The 24,540-nt window shown below is 52.1% G+C and overlaps 1 protein-coding gene and 1 long non-coding RNA gene across 3 annotated transcripts; one reads left to right on the top strand and one right to left on the bottom strand.

Moving 5' to 3' along the window:
* Positions 1-1,516: 1,516 nt before the first annotated feature.
* LOC143441793 (uncharacterized) lies at positions 1,517-16,492 on the bottom strand. Of its 2 annotated transcripts, none has more exons than XR_013109479.1 (5): positions 16,354-16,492; positions 11,485-11,593; positions 10,679-10,881; positions 10,023-10,194; positions 1,517-2,468 (listed from the first exon to the last, which is right to left on the bottom strand). It is a non-coding gene; the product is annotated as an uncharacterized LOC143441793 (long non-coding RNA). The 2 variants fall into 2 exon arrangements; XR_013109480.1 differs by lacking the exon at positions 16,354-16,492 and adding an exon at positions 13,285-13,963.
* On the top strand, positions 6,378-19,635 carry Wnt6 (Wnt family member 6). The gene is made up of 4 exons (XM_034498235.2): positions 6,378-6,655; positions 16,373-16,593; positions 16,850-17,184; positions 18,435-19,635. The coding sequence occupies exons 1-4, from the start codon at positions 6,576-6,578 to the stop codon at positions 18,894-18,896; spliced, it is 1,098 nt and encodes a 365-aa protein (XP_034354126.1). The 5' UTR covers positions 6,378-6,575; the 3' UTR covers positions 18,897-19,635.
* The last annotated feature ends 4,905 nt before the right edge of the window (positions 19,636-24,540 follow it).

The following is a 24,540-nucleotide window of genomic DNA, read 5'->3' as shown; positions in this document are numbered from 1 at the left end:
TGCATTTCTACCTTTGTGGCTTTCCTATCTTATAGAAACAAATCTGACTGTGTGTCTGTTAACACACACTCAAGTGTAGCCATGTGCTCACTCACGCGCATGTGCGTGCGCATACACACCTTTTTTCCCAGTGAAAATGATGAATACAGAGAAGAGGATGAAATAAATGTACCATTACTTGCACACCAATGAAATGAACTTCCATGAAAAGACAGTCTTTTGCTAGCCACAGGCTCCTAGAGACCCAACTGCCTCCTTCTCCCAACCCCAGAGCAACCACCCCATACTTTTATGGTGGCGAGTAGTTACTTACGAACTGCTCTTGGCTCTCCCAGCTTACAACATTTGTCTTCATGAAAGCATGAAAGTTCTCTGCATGCACTAAACTCTACCCTTTGGATCTCATATCGTGGGCTAGTCCTATGCAGTAGGATAGGATGCTCTCTTGAGCTCCTGGACAGCCCCACCAGGGGGTGACATGAGATGATCCCTCCTGCGCACTGTGATGCCTGTATGTTTTGCATGTTGTGTTTTGCAGGTGTTTGTTTAACTCTTCATGTCTATAAAATACCCACCTGTGTGTGCTGTGCCCACTCTTCATTTCAGTACAGTATATATAATGTCAAATAGTCAGTGATTTATTACAAAAATGTGGATAATATAAGGGTTGTGAGCATATTCATGGGGAGAGGGCAGGTAAAGCTACTGTTCCCAGTGGGTTAGATATATTGAATACATTTTCCAAGCAGAATATATTCAATAATATATATATGTATATGTATATGTTGATGGAGAGTTTATCTGTAGCTTATTTGTAATTTGCCTGTCATCTAAACACACTCCTAAACACTGTAGCACAACTTTGCATCTTGTGTTTTTTGGTGTTAGGTCCCTTGTACCATGGATCCTCCTCCATCTCCTTTTTTTTTCCTTTGGCAATAGATGTGACCTGTAGCACTTCGGTACTTTTTTTTTTTTTTTAATTATTTTTATTTCATGTGCATTGGTGTTTTGCCTGCATGTGTTTGTGTAAACGTGTCAGATCTTGGAGTTACAGACAGTTGCGAGCTGCCATGCGAGTGCTGGAGATTGAATCCATGTCCTCTGGAAGAGCAGTAAGTGCTCTTAACCTCCGAGTTACCTCTCCAGCTTCTACTTTGTTTGGTTGGTTGGCTTTGGGTTTTTCAAGACAATGTTTCTCTTTATAACCACCGCCCTGGCTGTGCTGGAACTCGATTTTTAGACCAGGCTGGCCTCAAACTCAGAGATCTGCCTGCCTCAGCCTCCTGAGTGCTGGGATTAAAGCCATGCACCACCATGCCCCAAGCCCTTCACTACTTTTAAAACAATAATTTAAAAAAAAAAAAATCACTTCCATAACTAGAAAGCTTTTCTTGATCTGATCACCCAATCCCTGAGCCTAACTGCCTCCCAACTTTGCTTTGCCACATGTTCAGTGACTCCTTCCGCCCATCCCTCCCCCTCCCCCTCCCCCTTCCCCTCCCCATTCCATGCTTCTAACAGTCTTTTTACAATGGCTGCTCTCTGCTTAAAATGCCCTTCCTGCCTTGTGCCTCCTGGTTACCCTCTTAGATGTCAGTTGGAGCATTCCTCTTTAGAGAGACTTCCCCATTCTCTGAGTCACTTACCTCTAGAACCTTCCTAGGTCCCCAGGTGCTGTCAAGGCTGTAATTCCTTTTAAAAGACGTTGTAATTAGCCAGATCCAAGAGAACAGGTGACACCTTTTTCTCCCCATTATCTATGTGTTGGATGCCCAGCACATAGCAGGTGCTGCCTGCTGCCAGGGTGAGAGAGCCAGCACAGCCCAGTCCCAGTGATACAGCCAGGACAGAGGCTGACAGATTCTGGACGCTGGAGCTCTGACTAGGCTGCCTCCCACCCACCCACGCCCAAGTCAAAAACCCAGGAGTTGGACTGTGGGAAGATGCTCAGAGATAGTGTTCTTTCCTGGAACAGTTGAGGCCCTCAGTTCAAGCATCAAATCTACTATCATAAAAACAAGGACAAAACAACAAGAAACAAAACAAAATAAAACAAAAGGACAAAACCATGCAGGAGACAGCCTGGATCAAGATAACTGCAGAGGTTCATGGGGCTAGCCCTCCCTGTTGGTCCATTGAAGTTGAACTAAGAGGAAGCCTATGTTCCCTGGCATCCTCCCAGTTCAGCCTTGGTGGGAAGCAGCCCCTGGGTCAGTCGTCAGCCTCAGCTCCTTATTTCAAAATTCTTCCAGGCAGGTTATTTCTCTCCTTGGTGCCATTCTCTCCTTGGAGGCTTGAGAGGACAGAGATGAGCAGAGATGAGGCCGGTGAGCTCTGAGGTGAGGTGGCTCAGAGGGAATCTCCATGGAGCTGGGACTATGAGGCAGGCGTGACAAGATGACAGGTGGGTACACTCTTGGGATATTAGGCAGGCTGTGGAAGCTGAATAAAGCTGTCTGGGACACCTAGAGGGAAAGGAAATGAGTGTTTCCCTTTTCTTTCTTTTTTCCTTCCCTCCATCTCTCTGGAGGGATGGGCTTTCCTCCCTCTGTTCTCCTAGGTCCCGGAGACCCAAGGCTTGTAGGAATTTTCAAGGTCTATCATCTTCCTGAAAAGGAGAGTTACCTCCCATTGCTAGAGATGCAGAGAAGGAGGGAGGGGAAGAGGAGAGGACGGAGGTTATTGGGAGGGGAAGGTTCACCGGCCTGAATTCCTGGGCTCCTGCAGCTTCAGTCATCCTGAGGAAAGAAGTGGGGGGGGGGGGGACACACACACACAACAGAATGATTTAGAGACCAAGCTCTGTACATGGGGGAGTGGGGGAGACATGAAGACACAAGAAGGCAGAGAGAGAGAGAGAGAGAGAGAGAGAGAGAGAGAGAGAGAGAGAGAGAGACCAGTGGAGACAGAGCACTCTGTTTTTGCCTGCAGCGGTTCTGATGTTATCTGTCTCCAGCTGCCTCTTCCCCCCACCCTCCACAGTCCCCACCTCTGCCCCTCCTTCCTCTTCAACCCCATAGCCAGACACCCAAGTCTCCCCTGCAGGGTCTTTGTACCAGAACCTAGCAGTGGAATTTACAGGTTCACAGGGGTGGGGTGATGGAGGAAGGGCTGGAGGCTTCCAGTGCCCATTGCTGTCTCAGCTCACACTGCTCATCTCTACAGCACTACCATTTCTGTTTCTCTATATGGACATATATGCAGAGGCCGTGTGTGTGTGTGTGTGTGTGTGTACATGGGTGTGGTCATCATGGTGGTTGGCAAGAATTTCCAGCAAGGCCACCATCTCTCCCTATCTGTACCTGCTCATGAAAATTAACTAGCATTGTGGGAGGTGGGGAGGAGGCAAGGGTGTGATTTCTGTGGGGTTGTCCATCTGTCCGTCTGATGGTATGTCTGAGTGTGCATGTGTGCATACGTATCTGTAGCTGTTTGTGTGGCTCAGTCCTTCAGCTCTGCTCTCTGGGGGGAAAAATCTACTAAGGTAACAGTAGTGACTTGAAACTTCCAAAACCTCCAAACTTGGGTCTCTGAAGGGTTGAGGGGGCAAAAAGACAAAAGTCTTCAATCTGTCTCTGTTCAGATAACAGCCAATGGGCAACGACAATGGGAAATGTCTTCAGGGAGCACCTATGGGGAGCATCTATAGGCAGAGACAAGGCAGGGTAATCCCAGAGCCCTGGTCCCATCCACCCCCCACCCCCCCATGACAAAGGCAAAAACCTTGGAACCAAAGGTTCTTGCTTAGGGGCTCCAGAAGTGCTGCCCTGGCCTTCTCTGCTCTGATGCTTCTGCAAGCGGTGTTTGTCAAGTGATTCTGGAGTGGGACTCCTTGGCAGAAGGATGGATGAAGGTTGGGAGAGTCCAGGGATGGCTAAAGATTCTGCAAGATCTGGCTGGAGCACATTGCAGGAGGGGTGGGATCAACTCTGTGTGTGTGTGTGTGTGTGTGTGTGTGTGTGTGTGTGTGTGTGTGTGTGTGTTTAGAGGAAAGGTGGGGGGTGGGGGCAGAAAGGCTGCCTGCGGGGGAGCAGGCTTCTTGGCAAACGCCCCAGTTTCCTGAGCTGATCCCTGCTCCCTGCCACTGCTCCCAATTCTGTTGTTTCAATAACATCATTTTTATCCACCCCACAGAGAGACAGTGTTTGGGGGGAGAGCGAGGGGCAGGGATAGGACACGGGGGGGGGGGGTTGTGCGCAAGGGGAAGGCGGGAGAACCAAGAAAGCCTGGGGTCTGGAATGAGCAAAGAGTAGATGTTTGGGGCGCTCCCTTCTCAGGGCTATCCTAGAGCTCAGGTCCCCTGATGACAAAGACAAATACATTAAAATTCTTGCCTCAGAGAAGAATGCAGGACAGAAGAACATTTCATAATCTGCAATAACAGTAGCAGGCTGGGTAAGGGGCTTGGAACGGGGCACTGGATCCCAGGGAGCTGGTCATCAGCCCACCTGCAGCCTCCGGGGATGCGAGGATGCCGAAAACCTTGTCGCTGCCAGGTTGGCACCAACCCTAGCCTCAGTATTCACTCGGCCTGGTATATCTTTGAATGAGCTATGTCCACGGGTGTGGTGGTGTCCACGGTGCTTGGCACTAATACAAACGGCTGTGTACAAACTTGCTATGTGCTGGAGCAGCACAGTGCACTCGAATGGGAGAACTAGGTTGGTCCAGCATCTGGCTGAACGTTGTCTCCTCTCTCTGCTCCTTTCCCTCCCCAGAGTGCCTCACACGCTGCAAATCTCCTTATCCAGGACAAGGACTACACTGGTACACCTTTGACACCCAGAACCCACGTTAGGACTCCTAGAAAATCCAAGGCCTTACTTTTTGTGTCTAGGCTACGGTGTCTCCATCTCTCCTCTCAGCCATTCATCTTCTTTCCCTAGACCTGCTCCCCTTCCTGATGTAGGCATCTGTGGTCTTCTCATGCTTTCTTTCTGGTCCCCAGTCTCATCTTTACCCATTTGCCCCACTCTCTGGACAACTCAGGACTGCTCCTCCTCTTTGCTCACCAGCGGTGTTTGTCTATCTTGGCAATGTTCTCCGTTTCCACTTCTAAATTCCTCCCCACCCCAAACGACAAGGAACTTTCCCCTCTGGTGTGAAATTTCTGCCACGTGGGCTTAAGGTCCCTGTTTAAGGTTGATGGGCCCTTTAGAAAGCGGTGGCGGGGAAATTGGCTCCTGCTTCGGAATGTCCGCACCACCTGTCCCTCTGCACTCCTGGGGCACGTCGGGGGGCCTCTGCCCCAGGCCAGAGCAGCAGAGGCTGCCGCCCGCTGCCAGCCGCTTGGCTTGATGAATGGAGCTGTCCCTCCTCCCCACGAGGCCTTTGATCTCCCCCCCGTGGGGAGGGGGTCAGGGGCATCAAAGACATTTTTGTGGCATTAGAGAATCAGATAAACGCCATCTCACCTGCAGCTGGCTCTCCCACCCTTTCTGCCCTGGCCAAGTTGGGGGAGGAACTTGAGGCTCCAGGGACCCGCGGACAAGTGAGACCTGGCCACAGCCAGCGCTGACCCCTCTTCTCTTGGAAATCAGCAACCTCGGCCCTCCGCCACGTTTATGAGTAGCGAATGATGGAGCGCAGGTCCTGGAGAGGTTCCACTTGCTGTCTTATCTCCCCCACACTGTCCGCCCCCAACACCGGCTGGCCGAGGCCGCAAGACTAGGGAGCGAGAACCCAGGCCTCGTGCTCACTCCCTTGCTGGGACAGAGGCTGAAGAAGGGGCAAAAGACGCGGGAGTTGGCTATCCGCAAGAAAGTAACGCCTCCAAAGTTCGTTGGGCCGGCGGTCGAGTGGGACAGCCTTCTGCCGAGCATCCAGCGCCCCCGACCGACTTCCTCCCTGGCCCCCATCTGTATATCCCTGCGTACTGTTCCCTCCCCCCAAACTCCCTCATTCCTGGGAAGTTTTCTCTCTTTACAGTCAACAAACCTGTCAAACGTCTCCCAGCTAGTAGTCCCCCTTCCCCAGTTCCTTTTCCTCCCCCCCCCCCCCCCCCCCCCCCCCCGCTTACCCTTCTCTTCTAGTCATCCCTCCTCTCCATGCCCCAGGTCCCGGGATGGCAAGGGACAACCCCGCAGAGGCTAGGAGAGGGGCAGGCGGGCGGGACCCGCACCCAGGAGAGCGCGCGGGCCCCGCCCCAGCACCCGGCTCCCGCCCTCCGCTGCGCTCTGCGCCCGCCGCCCCGGGGCGCACGGCTCCTTCCCAAGAGTCCCGCCGCCTGACTGTCGCAACTGCCACCCCCGTGGCCCCCCTGTCCCCCTCCCCCGCCCACGCTCCGGCCCCGCTCCCCTCCCACCCCCGCCCCCGGCTCTGATTTCTTCTCTCCAGCGAGCTCCGCAGGAGACACAGGCGCTGGCTGCTGGGTCCGCTCCCCGCCTCCGCCGCGCCCTCCTCGCCCGGGATGGGCCCCCCCGCCGCCACCGCCGCCGGAGCCCTAGTCTCCCGGCCGCCGCCTCGGTCGCCGCGTTTGCCCTGAAGCCCGGTGCCCGCGCGCCCCGGCTCACCCCGCAGCTTCACTCCCCACCCCACCCCGGCCCGCGACAGACTGCGGTAGAGCTCTCAGGATGCTGCCGCCGGTGCCCTCCCGCCTCGGACTGCTGCTGCTGCTGCTCTTGTGCCCCGCGCACGTCGGTGGACTGTGGTGGTGAGTGCTGAGTGGGACTGTCTCCCGCGCAGCTCCAAACACCAGAGGGTGGGGACCCAGAGCCAGTCTTAGGACACGGCACGGTGATCCCGATGCCTTCAGGCTCTACCCGCTCCAGGATCCCAGCCACCGGGCGGTTGCACCGGGACCCTCGCAGACAGTTTCTTTCGGGTCTCTGCTCGAGCACTTCCGAAGTGCCTCTCTGACATTCTGTACCCCTAGGTACTCTATTGTGTTTTCTTCCCGTGTAGTCTTCCTTCCCCCCAAAGAAAGGTGTCCAATTCGCATCACCAAGGAATTGGCAGATAGGCAGGGAAGAGCTGTTGGACACCATGAGATCCACAGTGAGAGATTGGGTGAGGACGGGAGAAAGAGCGAGAAGGGCCCTGAAGCTAGATTTGGGGAAGAGACAGGAACAAGGTGAAAAGCTGTAAGACGGAGAGTCAAACAGCTGCCTCCTGCCCTCCCCTCATTGCCTACCACCTCACCATCGCTGGCTCCTTCAGCATGGGCAGTAGTACAGGAAAGGGGATGTAAATGGGGAAACTGAGTCAGGACTCTGACTTCTTCACTGCTTTCCCCCCCTAGCGAGTAAGAAAGACAGGGAAGAGATCCCGGAGGCCCTCCCTTCCAGAAGTGGGAAGTAAGGATTTTTTAAAAAAATATGTAGTGGAGGAGGTGTAGGAATTGAGAGCGACCCGGTGAAGCCAGTAGGAGCCTGGCCAGCCGAGGGATGGGGTAAATTCTCAGATCCGAACTCTGGGATTGGATTCAGCCAGAGCTAGACTTCGAGGGTCTCCAAAGCTTTGAGCCTTGAGGGGTAACACAGGGGAGGGGAACGGTGGGGTGAGGGGACGCCGGGACAACTGAGATCCAAATCCTCAAGACTTTTTCCTCTTAGTTTTTAGAGCCACAAAAACACCCGCCCGGAATAGTTCAGTGTTCAGAGTGGAGGAGGGGTTTGGGCAAGAGTGCTGATAGATTAGCCAATCCTAAGAAAGCAAGGACGTTCACATTTGCATATCGCCCCGTCATTGGCTGGATTCCTACCGTCTCAGCCCTCTTACCCGCCTTCGCGGTTTTGGACTCAGGGGTGGGGCAGGCCCATCCCTCTCTTCAACAGAGATTGAGTAGTATGCCCACACAGGAAGCTGCTGGCCGCTATCCTCCCGCGACGCGGGAAAGACATCCTCGTGGGTGTCAGTGAGAGGGCTAATACAAGACGTAGGCTCGGGGTAGGAACCACGCGCCTTTAGTTCTTGGTTTAGTCGCAGCGCAGCACTTAGCAGTTTTGACAGAGAAATCTAATCCCAGCTTTAAATCTGTGGTCTTGGGTGAATCATTTTCCCACCTTGCCCTACAAACTCTCAGTTTTTAAAAAGCAATCTCCCTATCTGCCAGGCTTGCCGGGACGACTGTGTGGAGAGATCTAAAAAAATGACCTGACATTAGAAGCCTTCTTCCCAATCCAGCTTCTCATCCCCTAGGTCTCCTCGGGATGAAAAGTGGGGTTACTTTAAATTCAAAATAAAGAGTCAAAAAAAAAAAAAAAAAAAAAAAGAGTAATACTTGGCCAAGAGCGCTCGCTCTTCTGCCACTCACACACCTTTCCTAATTTTGCCCTTTTTTCAATATGTAGGACAATGCTGTCCTTTTCATCCCCTTCTTCCTTCCCCATTGGTCTAAATTGTTCTTTCTTACAATCAAAACACCACTTCCTCCACCACGCTGTCATTGTCACCTCCCATTCCTTGTGCTCCCATTCTGCTCTGAGCATTGGGCAACTATGCAGTTACTGCATTTTACTGACAGTTGTCTTCTCTGGAATGTTTTTGCCCTGTTCCTGGAAGGCAAAGCCTTTGTCTGGAGAGTTTTAGAAGCCCAAGATAGAATAGGTGCTGGACACAGGTTTATGGAGTGTTGCTTTCTGGGTTTGTATCTGTGAGGATCCCTTTGTTCAGGAAGGACTGCTGGGTGGGAGCCAAGCCAATGGGAGAGGGGCCTGGGCCCTCTGGAGACTGACCCTGAGGCTTCGAATCCAGGAGTGGGGGAGGAGGTGAGGAGGGCAGGTGTGGGAGAACACAGGGGCCTTCATGGCCACAGCTGCAGTGAAGAGTGAGAGGCCAGGGTGATAAGGTGGCCAGCGGATGCTTCTCTCAGATGTGTCTCGGAGAGAACCTGCTCCTCCCACCTGCCCCGGCCCCTCTCTTTCTATTTCTGACACTTAATTCCTTTGGTCTGAGCCCAGGCTGACTTTCACATGGTCTTTGCCCCTGCTTCTGCTTCTGCCCTAACACAACCCTCCCAGCCTGGGCTAGTGGGGAGATCTTGTTGGGTGGTTAGCTTGAGGGTCTTGACATTTTCTACCTGACCTCCCCATTAGAGCACGGTTCCCCAGGACTGGTGTCTAGGCCCTGCTTTGCCTTCCTTTCTCTTCCCCTTCCTTCTCAGAGGATGGTGGCCAGGCTAGAAACTCCATGGGTGGCCAGAAAAGCAGGGTGACCTACTGCAGCCATTTCTACAATCTAGTCATGCTCAGGTTAGGGGCTAAGAGGACTCCAGGGTCTCTGAGTGACTTGGGTGTCCAGGTCACTAAAAGAGGGTACTGGAGGAGAGTGACCCAGGCCTTGGATTCGCTCAGGGACCAGGTTGCTGGTTCCAAAGAAGTTTTTCTTTCACCTTTCTTTTCCGCTCCACCTCCTCCCAGTGCAATGCAAGGTTTCTATTTTTAATTTTTCTTGTTTAGTTTTGAGACAGGGTCTTGCTATGTAGCAAATGCATGCCTTCTAAACTCTGCCGCCAGCCTCTGTGTACTTCTCCAATGTAACCATATCTTTGTGAATCACAGAACCCCAGATTCCAGGACACTGGCCAGGCCCTCTTGAGGTCATCTTGTTCAGCCCCTGCCTCCAGGCTGTCCAACCTATGCAAGAACCCTGTCCAGAGAATGAAGGCAGGAGAGAGACTCTGGCTCCCAGGTCACCAGATTGCCCTCCTCCTCTGCTCCCCTCTCCACAACGTTTGATCTATCGTTATTTATACCTCCATCAGTGGATGTAGAAAATAGCACACTCTCCCAGAAAAGCCAAATGGATCATCTCCCTTCTTCTCTCTTCCTCTTTCCTCTCGATGTTTTATATTTTCTGTGAAAGAAGCTTATCTGCCCCTGCCCCTACCCCTTCCTCCGCCCCCCTTCCTGCATCCCTGTCCACTAGGAAGAAGCCGCCCAATCTGCCCCTAGCCATCCCACTTTGTTCCCTCCTTATGGAAAAAAAGCCAGGGCTAAAGGCTAAGGACAGACTCATTGCTGACCCCACAGGGAGACAGGGAAAGGACCAGCGGGTTCTCTAGTTACCCACTGCCATACCTTTGTGTGTCCATGCTGGTCCTGGTCATTAGGCCATCCTGTCTTGATCTGGAGCCACTGACCCTTCCTGGTCAATGCTGATGCTGGCTCTCATCAAGCTCCAGAGTAGGGATGGCTTGGGGGTGGGGTAGCTATCCAATCCCTTCCCAGGCCTCAGCCTTGGCAGCTTCCCCTTCAGAGACACAATGAGGCTGTGAGCAGAAAAGGGCAGGGGCAAAAGGAGGCCGGCTTGATCCCAGCCAGAGCATGCCCTGGGCCCACCAGAGTCCTGGCACTGTGACATTTCCTGGGGGGTGAGGCTCCCTCCTGCCCCATTCTCATCTGAAGCCAGGAGTTGGTGGCTGGAGGTCAGAGGGAGGCCCCATCACCAGGGCCCTGCAAGGGGGATTCCAGAATGTGTACTTTGATGGGGAAGTGCAGCTGAGGAGGGAATGGGGCAGGGCAGCAGCCAGCCCTGGCCAGCCAGCAGGAGACTGGGGGAACCAGATGCTCTCTGCAAACCAGTGAGAGCGCCCCCTAGCCCAGTATTTCTTTCCTGGTCAGCTGGGAGCTTGTGAAGAGAACTGTAGCCAGAGGGAGGCATCTTTGGCTGGTTCTACCAGCTCCAAGCCCTCTGTTTAATCTGGAATTTGATCTAGAAAGGACTGAGACATAACCTTGTCTGTTATGGTCACTGCTGAGTGTAGAAGGTCCAGGGACAGGAGGGGACTTGTCCAGTGCGAAGTCTGCATGTTGAGAGACAGTGGGGCTGTGAGTCCTGCTTCCTTCAGTGTGCAGTGAGGGTGGGAATCCAGATGAGGGCCAGGGCCTACACAGGTCCTATTGTTCTCCATCCACCCTCAGACAGGTGCTCTCCACTCTACATGCAAGAGCAGAAGGTACAATGACTGTCCACCAGGCGACCAGTGGACAGCATTGCCCCCAGAGCTTTGGCCAGTGGGAAGAAGCCCTTTTGCCTAGTGAAGTCTGGGAGGAGAAAGCCCTGCCTCTTGAAAAAAAAAAAGTGATGGAGACAGAAGTGAGAGAGAAGACATGGGGAACCAAATTTCTTCTGTGTGAGGAAGGGGAATGGGGGCCACAGGTGGGCAGTGGTGAGGCAGGGGTTAATGGAGCTGGGGCATCACTGGCTTTGATGTGGTGGTTTGGGATGGGGGTAGGGGCTGGGGGAGGGGAGCAGTAATTACCGAGTTAGGAGTTAGACAGAGCAGGACAGGACAGGCGGGCGGGCACAGGCCCGGCAGCCTCAGCAGCCGTCAGGCAACATTTTTCTGCCCCCTTTCCACCATCCACCTCCCCCACCCCCACACCCCCACCCACAGCCCCAGGGCTCAGAGCTCCCTCTGCTGGTTCCTAGGAGGTGGGGTCAATTGAAGTATCTTGGGGGTTAAGGAGTTGGGGCAGGGATAGAGGCAGGCACACTTGCTGTGAGACTTTCCAAGGAGGTGAAAAAGCACTCACTCACATGGTGTGTGATCCCTTTGGCCTCAGTGAGCCAGCTGGACAAGGTGAGGGTCCTAGAGGGTGCTCTGGTCCCTCGGTGGGCTGAATTGAGAAGGAGACCTAGATCCAGACTGGAGAGGAACAACAGTGTTGGAGAAAGGACATTCTTGGGGCTCCACACATACCACCTACACCCTTGCTATTTGCCCTGCATGAGCAGGCCTGAGAACACAAGCTCTTGCTAGAATCCAGTTTCTGCACAGGCCAGACAGAGGACACTACGATTTCCATCTTCCTGTTGAGAACACTGGAGTTTAATGTTTATCATCCGTCCAACAAATATTAAGTATGTTTCATGTGCCAGGGGCTCATTCCATATCACACAAGCAAATGACAGACCCCCAGATCCATCCCAAGCCTGTACCCCTAAAGCCCTGAGTATGCTCCACTTATGACCTAATGCGTATTTGTGAGATTCCTGTCTTTAATGAGACTTCTACTAAATTGAGGGGACAAGACAATCATGATGGCAGGACACACTCAAATGGGTGACAGCTAAACGATGCTGCTGGGGCCAGGGCTGGTGCTCCTGAGGACAAGTGAGGTCAAGTGGAGAGATGCTGGCTAAGAATGTCTTGATGGCTTACAGTTGCAGAGGACATGGCCTGGAGTCTAGAAATGTGCAGGTGTGGCCTGGGATGGAGTCAAAGTCCTGATAGCAGGGATGCACTGTGTGAAACACACTGTGAGAGGACACTTGGGGTCTTCTCGTGACTCAGGCAGCCATTTCCTTCCAGTCTTGTCTTGGGCATTATCATTTGACTTTAACAGTACTGGAGATTGAGCCCATAGCCTCAAACATGCCAGGCAAGGATTCTATGACTGAACTTTTTATTTTGAGATAGGTTCTTATTAAGTTTCCCAGACAGTCTTTGAGCTTACAATCTTCTACTTCAGCTTCTTGAGTAGCTGCAATTACAGATGTGTGGCACCAACCTCAGTTCCTGTTGGTGGATGTTTGTTGTTGAGACATAGTCTTATTTTATGGACCTGGTTGGCCTAAAACTTGCTATATAGACCCTGACCTGCTTCTGTCATCCAAGTGTTAGGATTAAAGGTGTGTGCAACTACACTCGGCTCTATTTAGATTTTTAACATTACCTAACTTGCTTTGCAATGGGGAATCTCTCCAGCAAGTGGCCGTCAGCTTCATGTGCGTTGCTCATCTGTGTGACCGTGAGGTAGCTCTGGTAAGTTAGCTAGTCTCTGACATTTTCTTCTACTCAAGAATCCAAAGGTAGAAGAATAACCTGAGCCAGAATCTTGGAGTCTCTGGAGCTCAGGTCTATACATATTGCCAGTAGAAACTATCTGGTCTCTGATGCCATCTTAATGGGCTATTGACCCATCAACCATGAGAGAAAATTCTCAGTGCAAGCCAGGACAGTTAGAATAGCCTGGTAGGCTTGTTCCTTCCTGTCTGTATATTGAGTTCTCTTGGGGGCTAGCCATGTTTCCTGTGCCCAGAAGTACAATATGATTATATCCCAGAGCCTACATAGTATATGTTCCCTACCACCATATATTCCAGGCTTTAACAAATACAAATTATACAAATTGCCTTAAAAGTGTACATCTTCTCTGGACTGACCCCAGGTCAATACTGATCTAGACTCCCCCGAAGCAGAGCTCATTATATACAGAAATTATATACAGAAAGGGCAGGAAGTAAAGTAAAAGAGAGGGCATGGGAGGAGGGGGAGTTGTTCTAGAAGTGAAGTCAGATCTTACCACTTGGAGGGAAGCACTTCTATCAACTCACCTCTTTTTTTCTGAAGCCCAGAGAGGAAACTGATGGCTTTGGAATGGCTCATCCTACCCAGAACTGACAAAAACCAGAGTCAGAGGTAGGGTTGGGTAGTCTGCTCAAAGCCTCTGTCCTGTCTTTTCTGGAGTTTTATTTTCTATGTATTTAGGATGAGAGTGAGGACAGGAGGGCAGGGAACAAGCTGGTCCCTTGGGATTCTAGTGTTATCACTGCCCATCCCTCCTCCTGACCAGCTGGTAAACAGGACTATTTCCCAGGAAGTCAGCCAGCCCCTTAACCCTGTGAAGGGCCAGCCCCACCTCCTGGGGGCCCTGCCCTGAATATCCCCATGATTCCTTTCCTATCTCTAACCCCTGGGAAGTAGACAAGGTCAAGAGGGTTTTGCAGTTCTCCCTTGCAAGCCCGAAACTCTTTCCTGCTTTGCTAGGGGAGGGGGTGGGGTGGGGCAGAGTGACCTTGGGAAGATAAGTCCAGTCAACCTTGGGAAAGTAGGGAATGTGCAGAGGGCAGGCATGGGACGGGGGTGGGGCTGAGGAATTTAGCAGTAGGAGATGGGGGAAGGCGGAATTTTCAGAACCCCTTACAATCAGGAGGAATTAAATCTTGTAGGTGGGAGAAGGGGAACTGAATGACTGTGGAGAGGCCTGCTTGGCCCCTCTCATCTCAGGGGGAGAAAAAAAGTTTGAGGAGTCAGGAAATGATACCAGGTCAATGAGACCTGGACTCAAGGGGAGGGCTTGTGACTCATTCATTCAGAGATGTATGTTAAATAATCATTGTTATTACATATCTGTATCTGTTCATCTATAATGTAGAATGCATGACATGCAAATTTTCAGAATAAAGATTGCATGGATATGAATTAGGTACCCAGAAAGTTTCCAGGGAAGATGAATAAGGAGGAGGAGGAGGAAGAGAATGATGATAAAGAGGAGGAAGAGGAGGAAGAAGAAGAGGAGGAGGAGGAAAGAAGAAGAGGAGGAGGAGGAGGAAGAAGAAGAGGAGGAGGTAGAGGAAGAAGAGCAGGAGGAAGAGGAGGAGGAGAAGGAGGAGGAAGAGACCTGCTCTCACAATGAGAGCTCCACACTATCTACCCACCTTGAACAACCATACTGGAAGCCACTCAAATCCAAGTCCTTTTTAAATGAGGTGGCTAAGTGGATTTATTAATTTATTAATTATTAATGAAGATGTGCATAGAAGAATAAGTCTAAATTCTTTCTGCAGTACAGTTTTCAGTCTAAGATCCTAGTAAAGTGGGGACACCATTTTCAGTCTAAGACCCTAGTAACGTGGGGACACCATGCAGCATGGAAAAGAACCAATGTCTCTCTTGGGAGTAGGATAGACAGGGAGGTGGAAGAACAGATAGAGACTGATCAGTTCCAAGGTCACTGGGCCATTGGAAGCCAGTTTGGGCTGTCTCAGCCTTGGGTCACTGCTTGTTACTCCATTGGTCCCTCCTCTGGGGCTGAGAGGGTTAGGGCTACTGTTGGGAGGGTCCCAAGCTCAATACAAGGAAACCTCTGCTGTACAGTTCTGCTGAGAAGGAATGCTTGAGCCCTGAACTATTTAAGTGGGGGTAACAGCAACTTAATCCCCCATCCCGTGTGTGTGTGTGTGTGTGTGTGTGTGTGTGTGTGTGTGTGTCTTCCATATCTTTCTGCAAACACCTTCCTGAACATGCCATCTTCAGTGTTGAGAGTTTTACCTTAAGACCTAAATTCCTCTCGCTGCTATTTAAGACCATTGCATCTCAGGACATGCCTGGGCAGCCTGTACTTGTAAATGGGGACAGTGGGGTGAATATGCGAGGAAGCATAACTGAAAAGTAGGCCACCCTGACCTTTCACACTCTTCTGCCAACATCTTCCTCTATGCCTTATACCCCACTGCCTCCCGGGTGCCTCCTGCCTCCCGGTGCCTCCCTGCGTCTGTCTGTCTGTCTCTGCTCTCTGCAGAAGGGGCTTGAATGATCTCAAATTAACCTCCCTACTCTGCCCACGTCTCTCTTCCAGCCTGAGCTCTCAGCAGCGTTCAGATAGAAGCCATCTGGTTCAGGTGCCTCCCCCAGGTGTGGATTCCTGGCTGACAACCTATGGAGACCAAGAGGCAGCTCTCTCCTCAGGTGGAATGAAAGTGGGCAGGGTAGAGAGGCCGCTGACAGTGTGCAGAACTTTCCCTCAGGTCTTCACTCACCAAACCAAACATCACCCCCCTTCCATCCCCAGCTGGTTATGTCACCCCAGCACACAGGGCTTGGCTTGGTGCCATCTCTCTCTGGGAAAGCCAGCTACTCTGGAGCAAGAGAAGGGTCAGCAACCACCTATTTGCCAACAAGGCTGAGGAGCAGAGTTCCCAGCTCCTTCTTCCAGCGGGGGGGTGGTGGGAGGTGGGGGGGGGGTGGGGGGTGGGGGGGTGGCAGGAGAGAAGAGCCCACCTGAGCCTTCTAAGCTAAATGTCCTCAGTTTACAGAAATGGCTGAACTAAGAGGGGGCGTGGCTTCTTTGAGGGGCGGTGTTCCATAGACATTCTAACACCTCATGGCTGTTTTGTCCCTCAAATGGCCACTGCTTTGTACTGTGGCTGTCCAGGTTGCAGCCCACCAAGGCCGAATACTTCCTCAATCCTGTCTACGTTTCCCTTACAATCTTTTCTTTATGAAATGTGCTTTATTTATTTATTTTTTGACAGCTTTCTTGATCGTTCTTCTGCTAACTTCTTCCTTGTCTCCCTTTCTGGCTAGGCTTGTTGAATTTTAACCTTGGCTTCTCTCATGCTAGCTGCCTTCACCTTGAGTGACGTTCCTATGAGGGTTTATTAAGATGTTCACAGAAGGATAAGACTGGATTCTTGCCGTAATGCAATTTTCAGTCTAGACCTTAGGAAAGAGGGGACACAGACATGGAATGGAAAGAGAACCAGAGGAACGCTCTCAGTCTCAGTTGGGAGTAGGGAAAGACTCCTGCAGCAACCGGCTATGGGCTGAGTGGGGCTGGGCTACCTCTTCTTCACCCTACCCCCACCCTACGTCTTTTGTGTTTTGGGAGGTACACTTCTGACCTGAAGTTCTGCTTCCCAGGGCCGTGGGCAGCCCCCTGGTCATGGATCCTACCAGCATCTGCAGGAAGGCCAGGCGGCTGGCAGGAAGGCAGGCTGAGCTGTGCCAGGCGGAGCCGGAAGTAGTGGCAGAGCTTGCCCGGGGCGCAAGACTGGGGGTTCGAGAATGTCAGTTCCAGTTCCGTTTCCGACGCTGGAACTGCTCCAGTCACAGCAAGGCCTTTGGGCGAGTCCTGCAGCAGGGTTAGTGTGGGAGAGGCCCCAGAGGGAGGTGCTTTCTTCTTGCTAGGGGAGCAGTTTTGGGGAGGCTGTTTGAATTCCATCTCCTGATTTGCTCCTAGGCACCCTACCCACCTTGCTTCTCCACACCTGCCTGGAGTCTGACTCCCAGGTGGTCCAGGACAGGCCTGGGGAGGGAACGGGGGAGAGGGGAATGTGTCCCAGTTCCCACCTATGGTACTGGGCACTCACTGGCTTTTGCTCCTTCCTCCCTCCTCAGACATTCGAGAGACAGCTTTCGTGTTTGCAATTACCGCAGCCGGTGCCAGCCACGCGGTCACTCAGGCCTGTTCCATGGGAGAGCTCCTACAGTGCGGTTGTCAGGCACCCCGCGGGCGGGCACCGCCTAGGCCCTCCGGCCTTCTGGGCACTCCTGGACCTCCAGGGCCAACAGGCTCTCCAGATGCCAGCGCAGCCTGGGAGTGGGGAGGCTGCGGAGACGATGTGGACTTCGGGGATGAGAAGTCAAGACTCTTTATGGATGCGCAGCACAAGCGGGGACGTGGAGATATCCGTGCACTGGTGCAACTGCACAACAACGAGGCGGGCAGGCTGGTGCGTATGGGCAGAAGAAGTGGATGTCATGTACGCGTGTGGAAGTGTGGATGTGCAAGAGAGTGTGAGTGTGGGTGGCAGGGGCACAAGTAAAGGTGTGAATGTAGGAGTGAGCGGATGTGTGTGGGAGTGAGCAAGACAGGGGTAACTTGGGAAGATTGGGACGGGCACATGGGAAGATGCATGTGGCGTGTGAGCTGTCCAGTGGGGAGCTGGGGACTTGACCTGGAGCTGAGAGGAACAGAGAGCAGAGTGAATGGTACCCAGCGAGTGCCAATAGAGACCCAAGGTGGGGCGAGCATCCCTTTGATACACGACAAGTGAGGTAACCCTTGGGGCTGACAGAGAGGTGAATGTCAGGGTAGGGAGACAGGGGCTAGGGATAAAATTAACAATGGATGCTATGGAAAGCTCTGGTTAGAGCAGGCCGTAGGGGAACTGGCTTGGAAAGGACTAAAGGACCATGAGTCCAGTGGGAAGTCAGTAGTAGGGAGGACAGTCCAGAGCCAGCCTCAGTCCAGCAAGAAGACTATGAGATTCTGTTCTCCGTGGTGCAGTCAGGTGGACCCTGCTACATCCTATGCCTCAGTTCTAGAGTAGTTAAGGAACAACCCTCCACACATTCTGTGTCCTTTAGGGTTCAGCCTGAGGCATCAGGCAGACGGGGAGGAAGGGGCCCGGGAGAGGAATGTCCGGACAGGCCCACATACCTGTAGAGAGGTTTGGGGAGGGTTGACAGAGACAGACGCCCGAGCGGCTGGCTCTGTCTGCTCAGCTCTGCCTGGGGCCGCCAGGGGCAGGAATGAGGACGCCGGGTTGGCAGGAGGGTTAGGCCGCGACAGCTGCCACTTCACCGCACTCCAGGGAGAATGAAAAATCTCACCACTGCGTCCGTTCTATTCCCTCCCACTCCCTGGCTTCGGACCCTGGAATCTCTGCTCTATCTGCTCCCACTTCTCACTCTCTTACTCCTCCATCCTTGTCATTCTTTCTCCTTTCTGAGAGCGGTTCTTTTCTTGATTTCCTCTTTCTAAAATTGTGCTTGCCTGTCCACTCTCCCTCCCTCCCTCCCTCCCTCCCTCCCTCCCTCCCTTCCTTCCTTCCTTCCTTCCTTCCTTCCTTCCTTCCTTCCTTCCTTCCTTCCTTCCTTCTTTGCTTGCTTGCTCGCCCCACCTCCTGCTTCCTTTGCTCTCTGTCCGGTCCCCACCGCTCTCCGCCCCGCCCATCGCCCCGCCCTTCTGCTCCCGCAGGCGGTGCGGAGCCACACGCGCACCGAGTGTAAGTGCCACGGGCTTTCGGGATCCTGCGCTCTGCGCACCTGCTGGCAGAAGCTGCCTCCGTTCCGCGAGGTGGGCGCACGGCTGCTGGAGCGCTTCCACGGCGCCTCGCGCGTCATGGGCACCAACGACGGCAAAGCTCTGTTGCCTGCGGTCCGCACGCTCAAGCCTCCCGGCCGAGCCGATCTCCTCTACGCTGCGGATTCACCCGACTTCTGCGCCCCCAACCGGCGCACCGGTTCGCCCGGCACGCGTGGCCGCGCCTGCAATAGCAGTGCCCCGGACCTCAGCGGCTGCGACCTGTTGTGCTGCGGTCGCGGACACCGCCAGGAGAGCGTACAGCTCGAGGAGAACTGCCTGTGCCGCTTTCACTGGTGCTGCGTGGTGCAGTGCCACCGCTGCCGCGTGCGCAAGGAGCTCAGCCTGTGCCTTTGACCCACCACCGCCTGCCTCGGAACGGCTTGCAGCCGCCTCTAGACAATCTGCAGGACTACTAGATTCCAGCAGGGGGCGCTGTCTGAGCCCAGCTGTTCCCTAGGAAAAGTACCTATCTAGGCCTTGGGAAATTACAGGGGCCATCCAGGAACTTGGGCTTTACACCTGCCCACCGGGGGACCATACCCCTACAGCATTCCCCAGAAAGGCTCTCTGCTAGTTTCTGCAGGAGACTAAGCAGGCTCTCCCTCCCCTTGGCCTCCCAGATGGAAATAAAAAAGCCAGGCTCTGGCTTCTGGACTCCTCAGAATTACTGGGGTGGATGGGTGAGTTTAGTATCAATAAAGACATTTAGACCCACAGTTTGAGAGGAGGTGGTCCTAGAGGACCAGGATATGGAAGAAAGGTGGTCCTGATAGTTAGCATTTCATCCTGAATCTATCATTCCACCCATTACCAAGGCAGGATGGAGTGAGGGAGGGCTTATGGGAAGGCAGAGAAGGGGATGAGGGAAGGCTCCTGGAAGCCTCACGTCTCTCCTTTAGCACACCTTTTGTTCTTTCTTATCTCTTGAGAACTTGTGGTTCCGTTTTAAAGGGACACAAAGAGCCCAGAAGTTTCTAGTAGTGTGCCTAGTCGTTGTCAGGCCTTTGTGTAATTTTGGGGCATTATGCCTGTTTCTGTGACACCTGAGGAAATTAAGGGTCATGAGATTAAAAGCTCATCATAAACTGCAAAATCAACGGAACTACTTGTGAGGAACACCTGCTTTTGTTACCATCAAAACTAACCACCCATCAGTTCTGTTTCTGAAAGGGAGACTGGAAGATCACTGGGGCTAGCCAATTTGGTGATTTCCCAGGAGTGAAAGAAAGACTATCTCAAAACGGAGAGGGGGCTTCCAGATGACTCAATAGATAAAGGTGCTTACTGTCCCTAAGTCCCATAGTCTAAATTTGATCCCCCAAACCCAACACAATAGAGGGAAAAATCAGACTGTTGATATATATCTATATATCTATATCTATATTATATATCACATATATATGATACATAAACATTTATATGAATAAATAAGTAAGTAAATGTAATGTATAATAACTTCAAAAGACAACATCTAAGTTTATTTTCTGGCCCCACATGCACACACACACACACACACACACACACACACACACACACACACACCAAGTAGACTGCCCGACATAGGGTTTTTAATCACACTCAGAGAAAACAAGTTTGTCCCAGGGTCTTGTTTTTTGTGTCCACTGCTTTTTTTTTTTTTTAACCTGGTTCCCCTCAGGAACATGATTGTGAGAAGCTGAAGAACACATGCATGGTTCTGGGTTCTCTAGAGCTGAGTTTATGCCCACATGTCCAAACCAAGAGAATAGGGTGCACAGCCCACCTGTGGAATATTCCCAGTGCAAATGTTGAATTTGGGAGATGACTCTTCCCCTCCAGCTACGCAGGAAAAGATAGGAGCATTTGGTTCAGATGATTGGGTTTGAAGCTGGTGTAGTAGAGGCCAGTGTGGCCTGTTTCTCTACCTGTGGGGTTTCAATCTACTTCGACTGGCCGTTGCTCTTGTAGCTATAGCAACAACCTCAAAGTAACAACTCAGTGCTATCTTTTGGACAGATGAGTTCTGCACCAGAACACATCTCAGTGGTTCTGTCCCTAGGGAATAGTATGTGCAGAGTGGCTAAGGTCATTCTGCTGGAAGATGGGCTGGCCTAGGGAACTCTTAAAGTTACTATGCCTAAGGACTCTGCACATCTCCAAGATCTCTTCTCCCTGGGGCTCTCTTGGGCTTTCTCCTAGCATGGTAGCTGGAAGGCAGAAAGACTTCAAGAGAAGAGAGCATGTCAAGCCTCCAGGCAGGTTTTTGCCTTCTGAGAGTCCATCCAGGCTACACAGTATCACTGTCACTCTCTCTTGGCTGAAACAGATACCAGAGTCAGCCGAAATTTACAGAGGGGAAACAGACTGCCTAGCAGTGGGAGGAACAGCAAAAAATTTGCAGCCATCTTGACCCACTCCACACTTTTGGAGAAATGTTTGGAGGATTTCTTTTTCTTGAGATATGAAAACCACTCAGCATGACATTTGACACATAAATTATGCCAGTTTTAAAAAAAAAATATGCCAGTTTTATGTTTCATGAAGGGCAGTCACTTTGAGAGGGGACAGGGAGTTTTGATGCTTTACGGGTATTGGGTAGCTCGGACTGCAAATGAAGATATTGAACTTTCAGACTAGGCTAAAGGGAAGTGCAGAATTTAGTCTGAATTCAGCCACAGCTGAGTTGAATACACAGACTTAAGTGATATCATTACAGGTCTCTCTGTCTCTCCTCCGCCCCCTCTGTCCCTCTCCTCATTCCTTAGTCCCTATCCCCTACCTCTGTGACCTACATTTCAGGTCACCTGTCTACCGCCCTCTTCTCTCCCCTCCTACATTTCTCTATATCAGAGAATGGGGATACAGAGGGCCTATATGCTTAGGACTGAGAAGGAGGGGTGTTATGGGGGTGGAGAAATTTCTCAATGGTTAAGGGCACTGTTGCTCTTCCAGGGGATGCAGGTTCGATTCCCAGTATCCATATGGTGGCTCACAACCATCCTTAACTCCAGCTCCAGAGAACCAGGTGCCATCTTTTGGCTCTGCAGGCACCAGACCTACACACCATGCTCAAACATACAGCAAAACAAACATGCACATAAAAAAATAAGTGTACTTTTTAAAGCCTCCTCGATTGTAGTCCCAAGAAACATATTGACAATTCAGCCTGGTCATTTGTTCATCCCTGAACCAGTAATCCCACCCAGGAAGACATACTACTAAGACAGATTGGCCTAAGACCACAGAGAACGGGGATTCAGAGTTCATCAAATAGAATCGAGGAAGGGAAACCTCAGAACAGACTAGTGGTGGCTTCTAGTGTATTCATCTACTCTGATGGTGCCCCTTTAACCACTGGATTATCTATTTGGGTTGGGCACCCAAGCATCATGGTAGGCATGGGGTGTCAGGCTGGGAAGAAGGAAGGGGCTTTTTGTAGTTTCCTTCCTGACTCTCTCCCATCAAATTCCTGAGCTTCAGGGCACCTTCATGAAGAATTTGAACTCAGAACCTCCTGACTGAAGCAGACATTTCAAGAGAGATTAGAAATGGCATTAAGGGGTGCACAGAGGAGAGGAAAGCTTGGGAGTGGAGTTTATAGTCACAAGTATGTCTTCCCCAGAGCTTGGGGGTGCTGCTCTGCCTCCCCTCTCCTCCTTTCCTTCTCCTCCCTTCCATGTCCCCAGTGCAGACCCTAAGCTAAACCTAGTGCAGGCTGTGCAAGTCACCCAGGAGCTAACAATGCCTGACCAGCCCGGCGCTTTTTCAATCTCTTGTGCTTCTCAAATAGACCACCAGAGGGCGTTCAGGGTCCAACTTCTCTATTGATAGAGAGCTGCAGGGGGAACAGAATGTCTGGCGAATTCAAGAGCAGGAAGCCCCAATGCCCAGTGACCCACCGATAGTTGGGGTCAAGCCGCTAGGGTTCCAGGCTGTCAGGGACCTCTAGGCTGACCAGACATAGGGCTGGGGACTCCAGTCTATGTATGCGTCTTTACGACTGCCTGATCCTGGAAGGGTGTTCTGAGATGAGATGATGTTGAATCCTCTACAAGCCAGAAAAGCAAAGACCAAGGCAAATAAGAACCGACATCATTCCAGGCAGTTCGAAAGGAAGATAAAATGTAGGGTTTTTTTTCCAGTCAGCAAACCCGTTTGCCTCATTCGGTGAGAGTACACTGCTGACTACAGTCTTGAGGAGAGGGGTATTAGAGACAGGGTTTCTCTGTGTAGCCCTGACTGTCCTGGAACTAGTTCTATAGTCCAGGCTGGCCTCGAACTCAGCGATCCGCCTGCCTCTGCTTCCCTGGTGCAGTGATTAAAGGTATGCGCCATCGTGCCCTGCTCTCCAGCGGTCTTTAAATTGCTAGTCATATAGTAGAGGTCCACCTTCTACCAAGTCTGGGAAATCCCTAATTTGAGGGGTGATGATCCTGAACAGAAGGCAAGGTTGGAGGTCATGAGCCTATTTCTCTTTAAGCACAGAGATGGCTTTGTGCTCTTGCACTGCTGTCTGAGGATGGGGTGAGAGATGGTGCTCACAAGGGCCCACTGGCTTCTCCTCCTCTGGCTTACCCAGCTGCTCAGCCCCAGGCACAGGCAAGGTCCCCTGCTGGCTGAGGAGTGGAGGACATGTGGAACTTGGGCAAGGGGGAAGAGCACAGAGGCACCGCAGATGCCGTATGCGTGTGTGTGTGTGTGTGTGTGTGTGTGTGTGTCCACATCAGGAAAAGGCAGCACACAGGCAGATGGGTTAGGAGGCTGAGTGGAGAACCTAGAATGAATCTGAGGCCAGGTGCTCCCAACTTATCTCTCTTTACCTTTGATAGCCACACATTAGGAATTGGGGGGGACATGGGAGCAGTGAGCCATTTCTCCTTACCTTGCTGAGGCAGGGAAACCAGAGAGGAGGGTCCCTTATCCATCTAGAGCATCTCCCCACTTTTCTTCACCAAGACCAACGTCTCCAGCTGAGCATCAAGACAGAGCAGGACTGGACTGGGCTAGGCTGGAGCTGTGAGGGTCCCACCTGTTCTCATCCTGTGCCTCCCCCCAGCCCTCCCTCCAGGAGACCTCCCCCAGAGCTGCCACAGCTGGAACCATTCTCCAGCTGCCTTTCATCCTCCTAGATTCCCACCCCCACCCCCAGTGGCCCCTGTAATTGTGGTCTCTGGCAGGCTGCTGCGGGGGCTGGGGCTGGGCTGAGGGCCAGGGCCCAGGGCAGGTCTGAGGTAGAGACTGCAGGCTGCTGGTGCTGGTAGAGGCTTGGCCATGGTATGGTTCGTTCAGGTTAGGGCTCCAGATACACATTTACCTTTAGGCTTCATCTACATATAGACCAAAATCTGCCACTTACACATTTGGGCATTGCTAGGCCTCATGATCTTAGGCCAGACCCAGGATGGGTGCATAGGCTATAGGCATCAATATTTGCCTTTTGGAGTTTCCAAAGTGTGTGTGTGTGTGTGGGGGGGGGATCTTTCGTTATCCCCTGCACTTGTGTGTTTCATGAATAGTGTGGGTCCTATAGGGTCCTATAGCAGAGACCCTTCCTCTTCTTCCCCAGAAGGAGGCCAAAAGGAGAAACAAACAGATGCTCTGTCAGGTCATCAGCAACGGTAGTGTCCCCTAAACATTTGGGAGATGGATGGGAAGGCAGACCCCTGGTCTTCAGTGCCTTGGGGCCTAGAGTCAGTATCCCCACAAAAGCCTACTCCAGCAGTTACATAGGCTGCTTCAAGTGCAGACATTAAGGTGACCACTGGATGAGGTGAGCAGGGATGTCTGTACCTCAGATGGTTTCCTTGCCTTGGTTGGGGGGGGTGTCTATTTCTAATCTATTCTGGGCCTCAGTTTCCCAGAGAGCCAGTCAGAACTTGGTTCTCCAGCCTGCAGATGCACATCTTGGGCTTGTGCCTCCTTCCCATGTGACCCTACTGTAGTGTCAAGTGGTCCCTGTTCCCGTGACACCACCACAGTGGGGGAGAGTTAGGAAGACAGGGGGTGGCTAGGGTCAAAT

Source organism: Arvicanthis niloticus, chromosome 3 (assembly GCF_011762505.2).
Source record: "Arvicanthis niloticus isolate mArvNil1 chromosome 3, mArvNil1.pat.X, whole genome shotgun sequence".
Lineage (NCBI taxonomy): Eukaryota > Metazoa > Chordata > Mammalia > Rodentia > Muridae > Arvicanthis > Arvicanthis niloticus.
The sequence above is the reverse complement of the archived record's forward strand: the minus strand, read 5'-3'. Positions and strand labels throughout refer to the sequence as shown.

Coding starts and splice junctions, on each gene's coding strand:
- Wnt6 (XM_034498235.2), top strand. CDS start 6,576: ATGCTGCCGCCGGTGCCCTCCCGCCTCGGACTGCTGCTGCTGCTGCTC. Junction 6,656..16,372: donor CACGTCGGTGGACTGTGGTG/GTGAGTGCTGAG, acceptor TCTGCTTCCCAG/GGCCGTGGGCAGCCCCCTGG. Junction 17,185..18,434: donor ACAACGAGGCGGGCAGGCTG/GTGCGTATGGGC, acceptor CTGCTCCCGCAG/GCGGTGCGGAGCCACACGCG.